Raw genomic sequence first — 13,910 nt, forward strand, 5'->3', positions numbered from 1 at the left:
CAGAACTTCCTGCTTCTGGTACTGGGAACCAATCCTGAGAGTGTTAGCTCTACCAGTGAGGGGTTGGCCATCTACAGTACCAGGATGATAGCAGAGCACATCCACGCCAGTCTTAAGAACCAAAATCTTACTCAGGGTTGAGAAAGTGGAACATTAAAGAGTGACAGGCACAGAGAACACAAACGTCTCCAGCCCTGATACAGCTCCGGCCTGTGTGCAGATGGGAGCCCTGAGCACTCTAGAGGCTCAGGATCATCGAGTGTAAGGGATCACAGGTGCCCAAGGATACCCTGGGGAACGCAGAAGCGCAAGGGAGAGGATGTCAGTGCCACTTAACAGGAACTGAGGGCAGGACTCAGATGCAGTGATGAAGCCTGCTAATCTCAGCCAGCATCTGCCCTGCTTGGACCACTGGGGCTGACAGAACAAGCTCTAAGGCAAAACTTTGAGACCCATAGGGTAGAAACCTTATTTTCCACCATATCCCCAGTGCCTGGAACCACAGATGGCGCACAGCAGGTGCTCAATAAACACTTGTCAAATGAACAAACACCATGAGCATGGCTAATGGCATTGGAGAACACTCAGGGAAGAGCTCTCCATCAGTACGGAGGGGGACCCATTCTTCAGAAGATTCTTTTATTAAAACTGGGTGACACTGATAAGGGGGCAGTACAAAAAAAATTTTGGTCCATGAAAAAAACATAATAATTCAGTTACTAAAAAGTTATCTTCAACAGGGACACTGTAGGAGTGCTGAGCTTCCTTCTCATGGTTCCAGCCCCAGGGACAGAGGCTGTCCAGTGTCACTGTGGGGAGAACCTTTCAGGGAGGGGAGGATTAATGACTGGAAGAAGATGGGGAGAGAGTCCTGCTGTCCCCAGCGTGGAACAGGCAGGGATACAGGGCTGGGGGATGTGCTCGCAGGAGCCTGAGGAGGGGGTGGGGAAGCAGGGGCTTTGTCAGTTCTGCAGGTTTACAGCCCATGCCGAACGGAATTCCCCCTCTGTGCCCAGCTGTCTCCCACCCTGCTGTGTTGAGTCTGCGAGCTTGGGATATGCTAACTCGGGGGGTGATACAACCTGGAAGAATTTGAGGCTCTCCTGGAAAGATGCAAAACCATCTCAGTTCCAAGGGGCCAAGATCACACAACAAGGTCCTGCTGCTACCTGAGGGGTCTGAAGCTTTGAGGGCGGGGACTGGGGGTCACAATCCTGTGAGGCAGGGAGGGAAGAGTCACAAACCCAAGTCAGAGCTCTCTCCAGCCCTAGGCGCTTTCACTCCTCAGTGCCCTAGCAGTCACCAGTGGGTGTCAACTGGGCAGACAAGGGGCAGGAAGACAGGGATGGCCCAGGGCTTTTACCCGTTTGATTGCAGGCCTGTTTCTCCATGAAGGGATGGGGGAGGCAGGGCGGAGTGAATGAATGAATCACACCTCCACGCTACAGCAGAAAGGAACAGCCTCTGCTGGCAATGACAGCACCCTAGGTGAGGTCCCCGGGGCTCTGACAGGGAAAGGCAAGATTCCCCCACCCGAATGCCCTCAGTTAGGACAGACAGGAGGGAATCCTCAACAGCAGCTACAGGGAGTGTGCTGGGCGGGAGCAATACTACGAGAACAAACTCTAATACTGATGTGGACCCCCTGTAAGGGAGGGGAGGAGCACTGAGACAGCAGGCCCATCTGGAGGGCTGCGGACTGACCTGGGGCACAGTGGAGCCCAAGAGCCAGGGTTCCTTTAGTGCTAGAGGGCAACAAGTGAAGGGAGAGTTTGCTCCATACCTGTGGAGGGAAGGAAGGAAACTGGATTCTGTTATCAGGAGAGCCAAGATCAACTAGCTTATAGAGTGCCCTCAGGCCTGAGTCGTGGAGAAGGGGCTATAGCTCCCAACTCCTGGGTCTCTGAAGGGCAGGATCAGTGTAGCTGGTCCCCTTGAAGACCACTTGGCCTTAGGCCCAATCCATTCAATGCACTGATTACCACTACAGGTTCTCTCTCTAATACTATCTAGAGGTCCTATGCAGACCAGGGGAGGGGAGAGGCACATGGGAACTTTGTGGGGCAAAGGGAAGCTGGGGATAAGAAGGGATGGGGTGGGAGGAGAGGAGAGCCGGTGTCACGTGAGACCCTCGTCATTCTGGTGTTGTCTTAGAACCGACAGCATCCCCTGGAAAGCCCCAAGCAAGACCAAGGCAGGTGCCATGAGGCAGGCAGCACAGGGCCCAGTAAGGAAATCGGCGCAGCCAATCAGGGCTGTGGGAGAAGCCCTATGTATTTCGGATCCCCAGGGCTTGCTCTAATTCTTGTCGTCTCTGCTGCACCTAAGGAGAAAATAGTGGAGGGAGTGGAGGATGAGACAAACCACAAGTTGTTCTTGACGCCACTGAGCCCCACCAGGTGCAGACCCCTTGCCTTTTGTCAGTTTCTCCTCTGCACCCTAGGTGCCTACCTTGGAGTAGAAATATCGACACACAGCCTCCTGGGCCCAAGGCTGGAAGTAGAACTCTGCTCGGCGTTCCTCCTCTGAGTTACCCACCACATCAGTCATGACCTGAGACAGAACGGGAAGCGGGAGAGAGAACAGGCTTGTTTCCTTCCTTGTCATCTGTTATGGACTGAACAGTGTTCCCTAAAAGATACTGAAATCCTAAGCCCCCGGTACCTGTGAATGTGACCTTCTTTGGAAATAGGGTCTCTGCAGATGATCAAGTTAGGATAAGGTCGTTAGGGTGGGCCTAATCCAATGATGGGTATCTTTATAAAAAGGGGAAACTCAGACACAGAGACAGACACGTACAGAGGAAAGACAACGGGCACACACATGGAGAACACCATCTGCAAACCAAGAAGCACCTAAGCGACTAAAAGCCAGGAGAGAGGCCTGGAACAGACTCTCCCTCCCCACCCTTGGAAGGGGCCAAACCCTGCTGACACTGTGACTTCAGGCTCTAGCCTCCAGAACTGTGAGACCATCCATTTCCCTTGTTTAAGCCACGGGGGCTGTGGTACTTTACTAAACCACTAAAACAGCACCCCAAGCCACTCATGCTGTGGACAAGCCCCTGCTTTGTTCAGGGATCCTTCCTGGCACCCCCGTGCCCTGCTCCTCTGGCCAGGCTGGCTGCAGTCAGCACAGGACAGGCGAGAACTGAGGGCATCTCACATACTGTGCTCATTCCTGCCTTCCTGCCTGAGCTTGCGATGCTCCTCTCTCTGCGAGCTCCTCTCAGAGAGCACCCCTCTCTCAAATCCCAAATTCTCCAGAAAGCTTTTCCAAGCTATCCTAGTCTCACCAATCTCCCTTCTCCTTTGTTTCATCTTATTGGTACCGGTGAAATTCTGATAATGTCACACATGATTTACTACTTTTAAAATCCCATTAGCCTGGTTTCTCAAACAGAATGGATGCTACTTTGAAAGCAGGGGCCGAGTTTTGCACTCTGTATCCCCTACAACGTGAGCACAGTGACAGCACACGGTAAATACGAGATAAACACTTGACAGTTTCATTTCCATTTCCCTACTAGAACTCTCTGAAGAAAGTCTGGCCCCTCGCCTCTCCCCGGCTCTCCACCACATGCTACAGACACAGAGCAGACGTGTGCCTCTTGGGCCCAAGTCTCTCTGCACCTGTCCCCGGTTCTCTACCTTGAGGTCCCGGCACTGGGACTGAAGCCAGTCATTGATGAAACCCTGAGGGTCTCTGGCAAAGCTCAGCATGAACTCCCGCTGGGTCTTCAGCTGATTGATAGTCTCTATTGTCTCATGGATCTGAAAGGAAGAAGGAAAGGAAGTTTGTAACATTTCCACGCTGGGGAAAAGCAAAGTTAAGTGGCAGGCAGTGTATGACTTCTCCTTGTGCCACTCCCAACCAAGGAACAGAATGCAGCCCCCAAATGGCACTGCTGCCCAGGGCCCCACCTGCTCTGGCGCTTGGCGCTGTCTCTGTCCACCGCCCGTGTGTGAAGTTTTCCTTACAGTCTGCACCATGTCCACTGTGGATGACACTACATGGGAAATTTTTAATCCACAGCACAAACAGGTCTGGAAACTCTCAGGTAGAAAAGAAGTGGTACACAGGGCTGTCTCTGTAGCTGTGGTCCGTGGGTTTTGTTTGCTGATGCTCCACGCTCTTCCTGGTAATTTCATCTACTTGTATGTCTTCCAGCACCACTGACAGTAACGAGTCCCCAGGCTGAAGATCACAGACCATTTTCTACACTCCCACTGATGCATCTGCTTGACACCTCAAGACACCTTAAACTCCCCAAAACAAAATCACTACCTTTTCCCAAGGCTTGCTTCTCCTGCTCCCAATCTGAATGACTACAACTGCACACTCCAGCTGAAAACCTGGAGGTCTTCATAACACCTCTTCTCCCTCACACCTCACCCCACCTCTCCATCCAGTGTCCAGATCCCTACAGTTCCACCTCAACACCTCCCAAACCTAGCTACTCACGTCCATCCGTCCTCACGATCAGCGCCGTAAGGTTAGGCCCATAGCATACATCATGCGCATTATTGCACCATCCCGCACCTAGGCTTCCTTCCCCCAGATCTGACCCCCTTACAGTTCACCTCCCACCATCCTGCCAGTGAGCATTCTAAATAAAACAGCACCAGGCCCTCCCATTTTCAGGACAAAGTATAAACCAGTTTACCCTGCCTCAAAGTGGTTTCAGGACTAGGTTCCTGCTTCCCTCTCATTTCTTCTCCCTGGCACCCCGAGCTTTATCTAACACAGTGAAGAGCTTGTGTTTCTTCAACATGCCAGGTTCTCTGCTCATCTCTGGGCCTGCATATACCCTGCTCCCTCTTCCTGGAATGTCCTCTGTCCCCCACACCCTCAAGTACCATCATCCTTTCTCCCCTTTTCTTGACTCCCATCAGTTCAGTTCAGTCACTCAGTTGTGTCCGACTCTTTGCGACCCCATGGACTGCAGCACGCCAGGCCTCCCTGTCCATCACCAACTCCTAGAGCTTGCTCAAACTCATGTCCATTGACTCGGTGATGCCATCCAGCCATCTCATCCTCTGTCTTCCCCTTCTCCTGCCTTCAATCTTTCTCAGCATCAGGGTCTTTTCCAAGGAGTCAGTTCTTCGCATCAGGTGGCCAAAGTATTGGGAGTTTCAGCTTCAGCATCAGTCCTTCCAATGAATATTCAGGACTGATTTCTTTTAGGATTGACTGATTTGATCTTGCAGTCCAAGGGACTCTCAAGAGTCTTCTCCAGCACCACAGTTCAAAAGCATCAATTCTCTGGTGCTTAGTTTTCTTTATAGTCCAACTACCATGTTGACTCCCATGTCCTTCAAGATTAGGTTGGGGCATCACCTCTTCCAAGAAAGCCTTTCTGTTTTCCTTTGTGTTCCCAGAGCCTTTCTGGCTTTACTTGCATGGACTATGTCTAATAACGTTCATGGTAATAACAACAGAAGCAGCAGCCGCCATTTGTTTTTCTGTGCCAGATACAAGGTCATGTCTTCACATACATTGTCTCATTTAATCCTCATAACAACTTTAGAAAAATAGGCATTATGGTTTCACAGATCAGAAACTGAGGCTCAAAGCTATTAAGAGATATAGTTAAGAATCAGAACTTATGTGTGTCTGGCTCCAACCAGCACCAGAGTGCCCAGCATATACTGGGTATCAATATATTTTGAACGAATATCAAAAATCAAAGAAGCCAAGAAGCTGTGCTAGAGGGCTGGTGACACCCAACCATCCAGGCCATGGTCCCTACCTTGTTGTCTAGAGTAGCAATCTCCTGCTGGCTGGCAGTAGACAGCAGAAAAGAATTCATCTGGGTCTTCAAGGTATCATCCACTTCCACATCAATGTCATAACAAGCTGTCTTTTTCTGATCATTCGGGTCAACACTGAGGAGGAAACCAAGGGGGCCTGGTAAAGGGCTTGTTCCCTAAGACCTAATTACACAAGTCTTAGACTGAAGGGCAAGGAGTTGACTGCAAAAGGGTACCAGAGACCTTGCTGGTGTGACAGAAATGCTCTGTACTCTCCCTGCGGTGATAGCTATAGGATGTGCACATCAGCCAAAAATCATCAGATTTTAACTGGGTGCAATATACTGCATATAAGCCTCAGTAGTAATGGTAAAAAGTCAAATGGTACAAAAGATAGCCAATGAAAAGTAAGTTTCTCCTTCCCCACAAAGAGACCACTGCTGTAGTGTCTTTACTTATTAAACTTAAACTGCCTGAAAATACATTCAAGTAAATGCACACCACACAAAATAAAACGTGGCCTAAATTTAACCACATGAATATAGGACAAACTAGCTTCTACTGACCCAGCGTATGGGTTGTAGGAATTACTATCAGCTGAGTGATGATGGTTCAGGGTCTAGCGAAAGGACAGCTTTACTGGAGTTAATATTGGAGTAAGGGAAAGAAGGCAAAGACTATGTAGAGCCAGAAGACACGGTGCTCTGAGGAGAAAGTGCCTTCTTTCACTATCTGCCTAGACATGCCTTGTTCATCCATCTTCTGAACAGAAAAGCAGGCAGAGGTAACGGGAGTTGGAGTCTCAGACTGGAATGTCCTACCACCCAGAGAAAAGACAGGAGTTCATCAGTGATGAGCTGATAAATTCTAATAACTGATTCTCCAAAAGAGAAAAAGAATGGTAAGAGAAAGCCCTGACTTGGAGCATTTGCTAATTTCTGTGTTTTAAATATTCTCAACATGGTTGATTTCAAGATGCCGACATTGTATCACTCATCGAGGAATTGGGAAGGGATGTGCAGTAACACATCATTAGATACTATTTCCACCACACAGACACAAGAGACAGAAGTAACTTCAAAAACACACACCAGTATGTGTATGTCAGTTGCTCAGTCGTGTCTGACTCTTTGAGACTCCACGGACTGTAACCGGCCCGGCTCCTCTGTCCATGGAATTCTCCAGGCAAGAATACTGGAGTGGGTTGCCATTCTCTTCTCCAGGTATTTTCCTGACTCAGGGATTGAACCTGGGTCTCCTGCATTGCAGGCAGATTCTTTACCATCTGAACCACCAGGGAAGCCCAAACACCAGTAAACCAATATAATAACTCAGATATGATGACTTTCTGAGTACATTTACACTTATTTTTTATATAATGTATTTAATCGCAAGTTTATATAATCCTAAATAATGACTGTGTTTAACAACCTGCTTATAAATTTCCTAAAAATTCTGAGAACTGACTTGTGCAGGTGATACAAGCCAGCTCCAGCACACACTGCCTTGCGTACACATGCTTACCTGATGACATGATTAATGATAATGGGCTCAGGTGGCATAAGCAAGGCATGGAGCCGTTGGGGAATCTCTGAAAACTTCATACGCTGAGACTCAAAGATCTGTGGGAAAGAGGAGAAGCAGCTAAGAGTACAACTAATGCTGCAGTGGACTTGAGAAAAGAGTGGAAACTTTTCTCACCTGCTGGAGGTACTTGTCACAAATGACAAACTCCCGCTCATGTGGGTCCTGGAGCTTGTGTGTCTTAATATATTGCCACAGTGCTTGAATGATCACCGGACGGGTCTGGGTGTGGATGCCCAGGAGCCGAGCCAGACGAGGGTCTAATTTAAACTGAGGAGGCTGGAGAGAACGAAGGTACAGAGATGAAGCTACTGAGCTGAGTCTATGTGCTATTATGGGGCACTTGGTGTGGCCACACATTCATGCCATTCAACAGGCATTCATGTTGTGCTTTCTCTGGAGCAGAAAAACATGAAGAGGAACTCAGAAATGACTAAGACCCTATCCCTTAAAGATATGCAGGGAGCTAACAGTCTGATGGCAAATTCCCTGCAACTAGACTTAAACTGCCTTTAAATGTCAGACTGCTGATGGGATGGGGCTGAAAGCTGGGCCTCCTCAGGGCAGCAGATACCTGGTAGTCCAGCATCAGCAGGACAGTGCACCGCACATTCACGTCTCCTGGCCGCTTCACCTGGAAGCCGTCCGTCTCCTGGGTAGTGGCGGTCCTGTGCCACTACAGAGAGGAAGATGTCAGGGGGTGCTCTCCCAGAGGAAGAGCTGGGGTGGGAGGGAAGAGCTTCTGTAATGACTGAATTTTCAACTTTGATTAATGAGGCTACTGGAGAAGAGCAACAGCATGAGACATTTTAAAAAACCGCATATGACTTTGGGATTCCTGTCTATAAGGAGACAGACATTTTAATTCTGATTGCTCAGGGTCACATTTAAATTAGCCTGTATTTTCAGTGATAATTTTATCCACAAAATGGATAATATACACGTATACAGTAAAATAACATAGCTATCATCTACTGAGTACTTACTATGTGCCAAAGTATTCTAGGACATGTACTTGGATTATCACATTGAATCCCCACAACACCCATATGAGAAAGGCACGATTAAACCTATTTTACAGATGAGAAAACTAATGCTTACAAGAATGAAGCAAGCTGCCCAAGGTCAACAGCCAGTAAGTGGTGGAGCTGTTATCTGAGCTCTGGTGTGTTGGAGTCCACAGTCCACATTCTCAGGCACTATGCTCTACTGCTATAAAGTTAAATATATTTACAAATTTCTATTGATTCTATGACTTACTTCCCTTACTAGATGGTAAAGACCTTCCCATGTTTCTTAGTGGTTGAGGTTAAGGGGCTGCGGCTACACTGGCAAAGAAAGGAGCAGGTTAAGTTCACTTGGAGTGCTCGACTATCTCATTCTTGTTTTGACTGTATCACAAAGAACACTGCTGCTAACAAGGTCTTTAGAACACTATGTAATCAGGCATTATAATAAAGAATGTCTGATGCTTTGGAATGTGAATCTAAACAAAGCAGGAACCAAAAGCAAGCAGCAGATCTGTAAGAGTAGCCTCGCTGCTGCTGCTGCTGAGTCACTTCAGTCGTGTCCGACTCTGTGCGACCCCACAGACGGCAGCCCACCAGGCTCCCCCGTCCCTGGCATTCTCCAGGCAAGAACACTGGAGTGGGTTGCCATTTCCTTCTCCAATGCATGAAAGTGAAAAGTGAAAGTGAAGCCACTCAGTTGTGTCTGACTCTTAGCAACCCCATGGACTGCAGCCCACCAGGCTCCTCCGTCTATGGGATTTTCCAGGCAAGAGTACTGGAGTGGGGTGCCATTGCCTTCTCCGAAAAGAGAAAAAGTAGCCTTGGTAAGGACTAAATCCTATTAATGAACCCCCTTAAACATAGCACTTGTTACCAGGAAAAAAGATGAATGGCGTGTGGAGAGCTACATCTCACCATTCCTGGCATGTATAAAAAGCCTCCATTAGACTTTCTCTTGAGAGTGGGGGCAGCAATCAAGATAATTAAATTTAAAAGGTGGGACAAGTCAGACTATAAGAACTCTTGGGTCCAAACAGTACCAAAACCAAACATCTAGTGCCACCTGGAGGCCAATGTGCAAACTGCATTGGAGGTACCCACGCCCCTCTCCCTAGACATTGAAGTTTAGCTCCCAAGGCCATCATCCACTACTGATAAAGCCAAAGTCTAGAGGACAGAACTACTCACTTCTACCAGATGGTTGTCTGGTCCATACAGGTCTTTGTCCAGTTCGATCACCAAGGATTTAAAAAAAGAAGAAAACTTCCTCTTTTGTTTGGTGGCATCATATTTGGACAAGGCTGACTGGAAAAGAGAGATGAGACGTCATGTTACAAAAAGCCAGAAGAAATTCCCCAAAACAAAGTCCCATAAACAAGGAACCCACAAAAGCAATGGGAAAAAAACAAAAATGTCTTCTGAGTGTATCTTAGGAAATGGCAAGGTAGGTGTCTGTTAAACAAGTTGTGGTAGCAACAGAACCCCGAAGAAGCAGCCTGTAACGTGTATAGGGTCATTGGCTTGCCCACCTCTTTTTCCCAAGGGAAATGATGCAAGTTAAGCCAAATCTTTACACAGAAAAAAGCGAGTCTGAACAGAGAAAATTCTGACTCTAGAGGAGAAATGAATCACAGGTAATAAGCAGCCAGAACAAAAACAGCTTTATCTGGATGACATGGCACCACTGGCAGATGGACTGGACCTATATAGAGAAAACGGAGGCTCCGACATTGACCCCTGGTTCTTCTGAAAAACGCGTTCACACTGGCTTGCCTGTGAACAGCTAAAAATAGAGAGCCAGAGAGTATAAGGGAATGGCAGGTGAGCGTCTCCAAGGAGCTTCTGGGGTGGGAAGTTGGAAGCTATCACCTGGCAGCTGATGTTCCCCATGAAACAACAAAGAGCCAGGCACAGAAATCAATCCCACATAAACTGCGAGCTGTTTCCAATAGGAGCTGGGAAGACGGAGAGGCCACAGCAGAAATCAAGGACCTCAAGGACTCAGGGAAGAGAGCATGGCCCAAATGTTAAGTGCAAATTCACTTGGTTTACAAGAAAAAAAATAACTGAAAAATCTGCAGATACTGCCAAACCCAATGGCTAGCAGCATCAGGAGAGAGGTAAACAACAAATCAAATCCCAGCACAATAAGGTTCTCGATGTGATACCACAGAGAGGGCCAAGCTGTGGGAGCCAGACACAAAGAACCATTGTCTGTTAGTGCAGAGAACACAGTGACCCTCTCCCTGCTGTTCCCAACAGGAGCTGTAAGCACCAGTCAGGCTTCCTGCCAACCAGACAATACTGCTTGTTCCCAGAAGCTCCCACCCTAGACACCGACCACAGTGGACCTTGAACTCACATCCTCCAGGAGCCGTCCTTCTACCCGAAGTTCCCAGGAAGCCACCGTCCCTTCCCCATCCTCAGCATCTGACTTAGCCGGATTGAAAGTGTTAGAAATGAAAATTCGCAGCTTCCGTTTTTGCTGAGGAAGGCAGAAACAGGATTGACAGTGGGGCCTCAGTGGTTTGATGTTGAAGACAAGGGTCCCCCCAAACCCGACAATGACTCCTAACAGACTGGCTTACTGTCTACCCAGTCCCTGGGGTGGCTGGATGGAGATTCCAATGAGCAGAGGAGCACAGGCCACGGGCCTCAGTGCAAATGCATTCACCGGGATGCCAGGTAGACAGTCATGCAAGATGCCAGGTTCCCAAGGTGGCAGAGCAGTTACGGCAAAAACACCAACAGGGTATATTTCTGGTGCAAGAACTATCAAAAGCCCCTTCCCCTTTGCTGTTCTGTTCTTACGCTTCTAATGTAATTCTCAGTTTGCAGGCAGAAGAGATGTAATTTAAATGCCAAGGAAAGCTGTGCTATGCCTTTGATTTCTCATCCTAAGCCTGCTGAAGGTTCCCGAGTCCTCTCCTTTGGCTCTCTGCCTAGTACTCTCCTGTGTTACCTTGATGGGACGTTTCAAGGCCTCCTGGATATCTAGCCGTTTCCTCATGATAGTCTGGTCCAGTTTCCTTTCAAAAGCCAAGAGATCCATATAGGCCTGGGATTCTGGTACCAGTTCACGAATCTTAGGGAACAGAAAGATATCATTGGGATCTAAGGCTGACCATCTCTACTCTCCAACTCACCACACCCTCAAGAAGGTCTATACCCTGGACTCACCCTTTGAGGTAGAATTTTGTCAGCCATCTTCTTTTTTTTTGCACTGTTTGGAATAAATACTGTTATCAGGTTGGGATGGAACTAGCCAGAACATGAAGACAGGCTGTCAGCACCTCCATTTATAGTAAAGTGAAGAAACTGCAAAGCTTGTCTCAAATCAAAGACACCCCCGCCCCTAACAAACACGAAGCAATTATTTCAAGAATGAGCACCGCCTGCTGACACGGCACTGCGCTTCTCTGCTCAGGCACCCCAGCACCTGCGTCCTCTCAGGCCTCCTCCCTCCCTCCCTCCACCCTGGGATCATCTTACTTGTGGTTCCGATTTTGGACCGCCTGCTGCTGGACCTGCTGGATCTGCTGAGGCGCAGGTCTCTTGCGGGACTGGTCCATCCCTGACTGGGCCAGGCCAGGTCGGACTGAAGGGTTCCCCCCATAGCCAGGGGGTCCCATGGAAGGTCCCTGAGGTGTCATTCGGCTGCCTGGTAGCATACCTGGTCTCTACAGAGGGGAGAGGACCTAGAGATGTCATGGCTTCCCCTGCAAATCCCACCAAGAAAGGGAAAGTGGGGGAGGCCTGAGTTCTTTGAATGAAACAAGGCAGGGAGGTGGGGTGGAGCACAATGGTGGGGTGGGAGGAGAGCCCTCTACCTCTCTGATATCCAAGTAATTGGAACTTCTACTGCTCCAGCCCTGACTCCACAGGAGAATATAGCCCCAAAGCAAAGACAGCCAGACTATACTCAAATCGGCCCCCCCCTCCCCGGTCTACTTTGTATCTGGCACACTGGACATCTCTTCTAGTCCCATATTTACTCAGAGAGTACTGTCAGGCACTATCTCCTCAGAAGCTGACCTCAATTTGCCAGCTACACCTTCTGTGTTCCTGGGCACTGGACCTGCCTAGTCCATTTGCACTCAAGGTCTCAGGCCCACGTCTGGCCTCACTTCGTCCACCCTGGTTTTACATCCTGACTCCCCAAGAAAACAATGCCTCTAGGAGCAGGTGGGGATGCTAACAGCCTCCCTTCCCTTCCCCGCAGCGTCTCCCCCGACCCCAACTCGGCGCCCGAATCCCTCCCAGGCGCGTCCCTCCTCCTCCTCCCCCCACCCCTGTCACTCCCAGGCCCCCGCTCGGCCCCGCCCCCGGCCCGCGCCCCTCCTCCTGCCCCACTCACCGGATAGGCCGCTCCAGGCATCGGGGAGCGGTATAGCCCTTGACCCGGCGCCGGGCCCATTCGCACCGGAGGCCCCGGTGTCCCGCCCGGGCCCAGGGCAGCCGCCGCACCCGCCCCTCCTGAGGCGCCGGCGCCGCCGCTCGGAGCCACAGACTGGAAACCCGCCCGGGCCGCCATCTTTCCCGGAGCCGCTGCCGCAGCTGCACAAAGAACCGGAACCGGAACTCCCCCCGCACCCCCCCGCGCGCCCCCCGTGCGCCCTCCTGTCCGCCCGGCCGGCCCGCCGGCACGGGAGGCTCAGGGCAGCGAGACTGTGGGCTAGAGGGGAGCAACTAGCGGAAAAGGCGTGTGACCACTCCCTCCAGCTTTCACGATCCGGGAGGGAAAACCATCGAGAAGAGCTCTGGGACAGAGAGGCCGTGCGAAAGGGCGCCCCCAGGCCGACGGAGGGAGACAAGGACCTGGAAAGGGGGACTACTGCACCATCCCTACGCGAGGGTGATGGGAATAAATGCTTCATCTTGGCGCAGTGCGTTTACCTTTCCAAACGCAGTGCGTTTTTCCTTTCCTTCTCTTCCTGCTCTAAGCCCAGCACACTGAAGAGAACTCACTGTTTATTCCATTTTACAAGCAGGCGAGGTGAACTCGGTAAATGACTTGGTGAAGTCAACCAAGTTAGTAGTAAAGTCGAAACCTAGAATGCAGATCTTCCGGTTCATAGTCCGGGGCTCATTCCATATAGTGCCTCAATAACTACAGGAACTTCAGCCCAGCTTTCCCCCTGACTTTTAACCTAAACTGCTACCAGATTTTAAGTTTATTTCGAAGTGTGACCCTTCCTCCTCGCCAAAGAATCCTTTCTGCTAGGACTTCTTTTTGGGATCTTTGTTGCCTTTGACCTCTTCCTCTTTCCCTGCCCAGTGGTTCAAACCATTCCTGGTGTGATGTCAGCCTGTCCCATCCCAGGAGGACCAGAGCACCCCTGCTCCCGCCTCCTTACTCCTCCCCTGATTGTGTGGCCCCAAGCCAAGCTCAGCTCTAGACACTTAGTGGGAAGGCCTAAATACTATTCAAATAAGAGAAGAACGACACTGAAGAGGAGATGGTTAAAACCCAGTTTATTAGACCAGAGGCATGCGTCACCCATAGCCCTGCCTGCTGTTCCCCATCCACTGCACACCCTTCGGCCTTGCTCCTGCTTCCCTC

At 49.8% G+C, this 13,910-nt stretch overlaps 1 protein-coding gene across 1 annotated transcript; it reads right to left on the bottom strand.

The window, feature by feature from the left end:
* Positions 1-279: 279 nt before the first annotated feature.
* SMARCD1 (SWI/SNF related BAF chromatin remodeling complex subunit D1) lies at positions 280-12,881 on the bottom strand. Its single transcript, XM_068970351.1, has 13 exons — positions 12,705-12,881; positions 11,840-12,027; positions 11,528-11,570; positions 11,310-11,432; positions 10,710-10,832; positions 9,536-9,652; positions 7,912-8,013; positions 7,455-7,616; positions 7,278-7,375; positions 5,753-5,888; positions 3,651-3,773; positions 2,452-2,553; positions 280-2,323 (listed from the first exon to the last, which is right to left on the bottom strand). Exons 1-13 carry the CDS (start codon positions 12,879-12,881, stop codon positions 2,270-2,272), a joined length of 1,548 nt encoding a protein of 515 aa, XP_068826452.1. The 3' UTR covers positions 280-2,269.
* Positions 12,882-13,910: the final 1,029 nt, after the last annotated feature.

This window comes from Capricornis sumatraensis, chromosome 4, assembly GCF_032405125.1.
Source record: "Capricornis sumatraensis isolate serow.1 chromosome 4, serow.2, whole genome shotgun sequence".
Classification (NCBI taxonomy): Eukaryota; Metazoa; Chordata; class Mammalia; order Artiodactyla; family Bovidae; genus Capricornis; species Capricornis sumatraensis.

What these genes read in the sequence shown, in the direction of transcription:
- SMARCD1 (XM_068970351.1), bottom strand. Translation starts at nt 12,881, where the DNA reads ATGGCGGCCCGGGCGGGTTTCCAGTCTGTGGCTCCGAGCGGCGGCGCC. An exon ending in TGCTGATGCTGGACTACCAG is followed by an intron (nt 7,617 to 7,911) that starts GTATCTGCTGCC and finishes CGTTCTCTCCAG; the next exon opens with CCTCCTCAGTTTAAATTAGA. An exon ending in ATCATTAATCATGTCATCAG is followed by an intron (nt 5,889 to 7,277) that starts GTAAGCATGTGT and finishes TTTCCTCCTCAG; the next exon opens with TGTTGACCCGAATGATCAGA.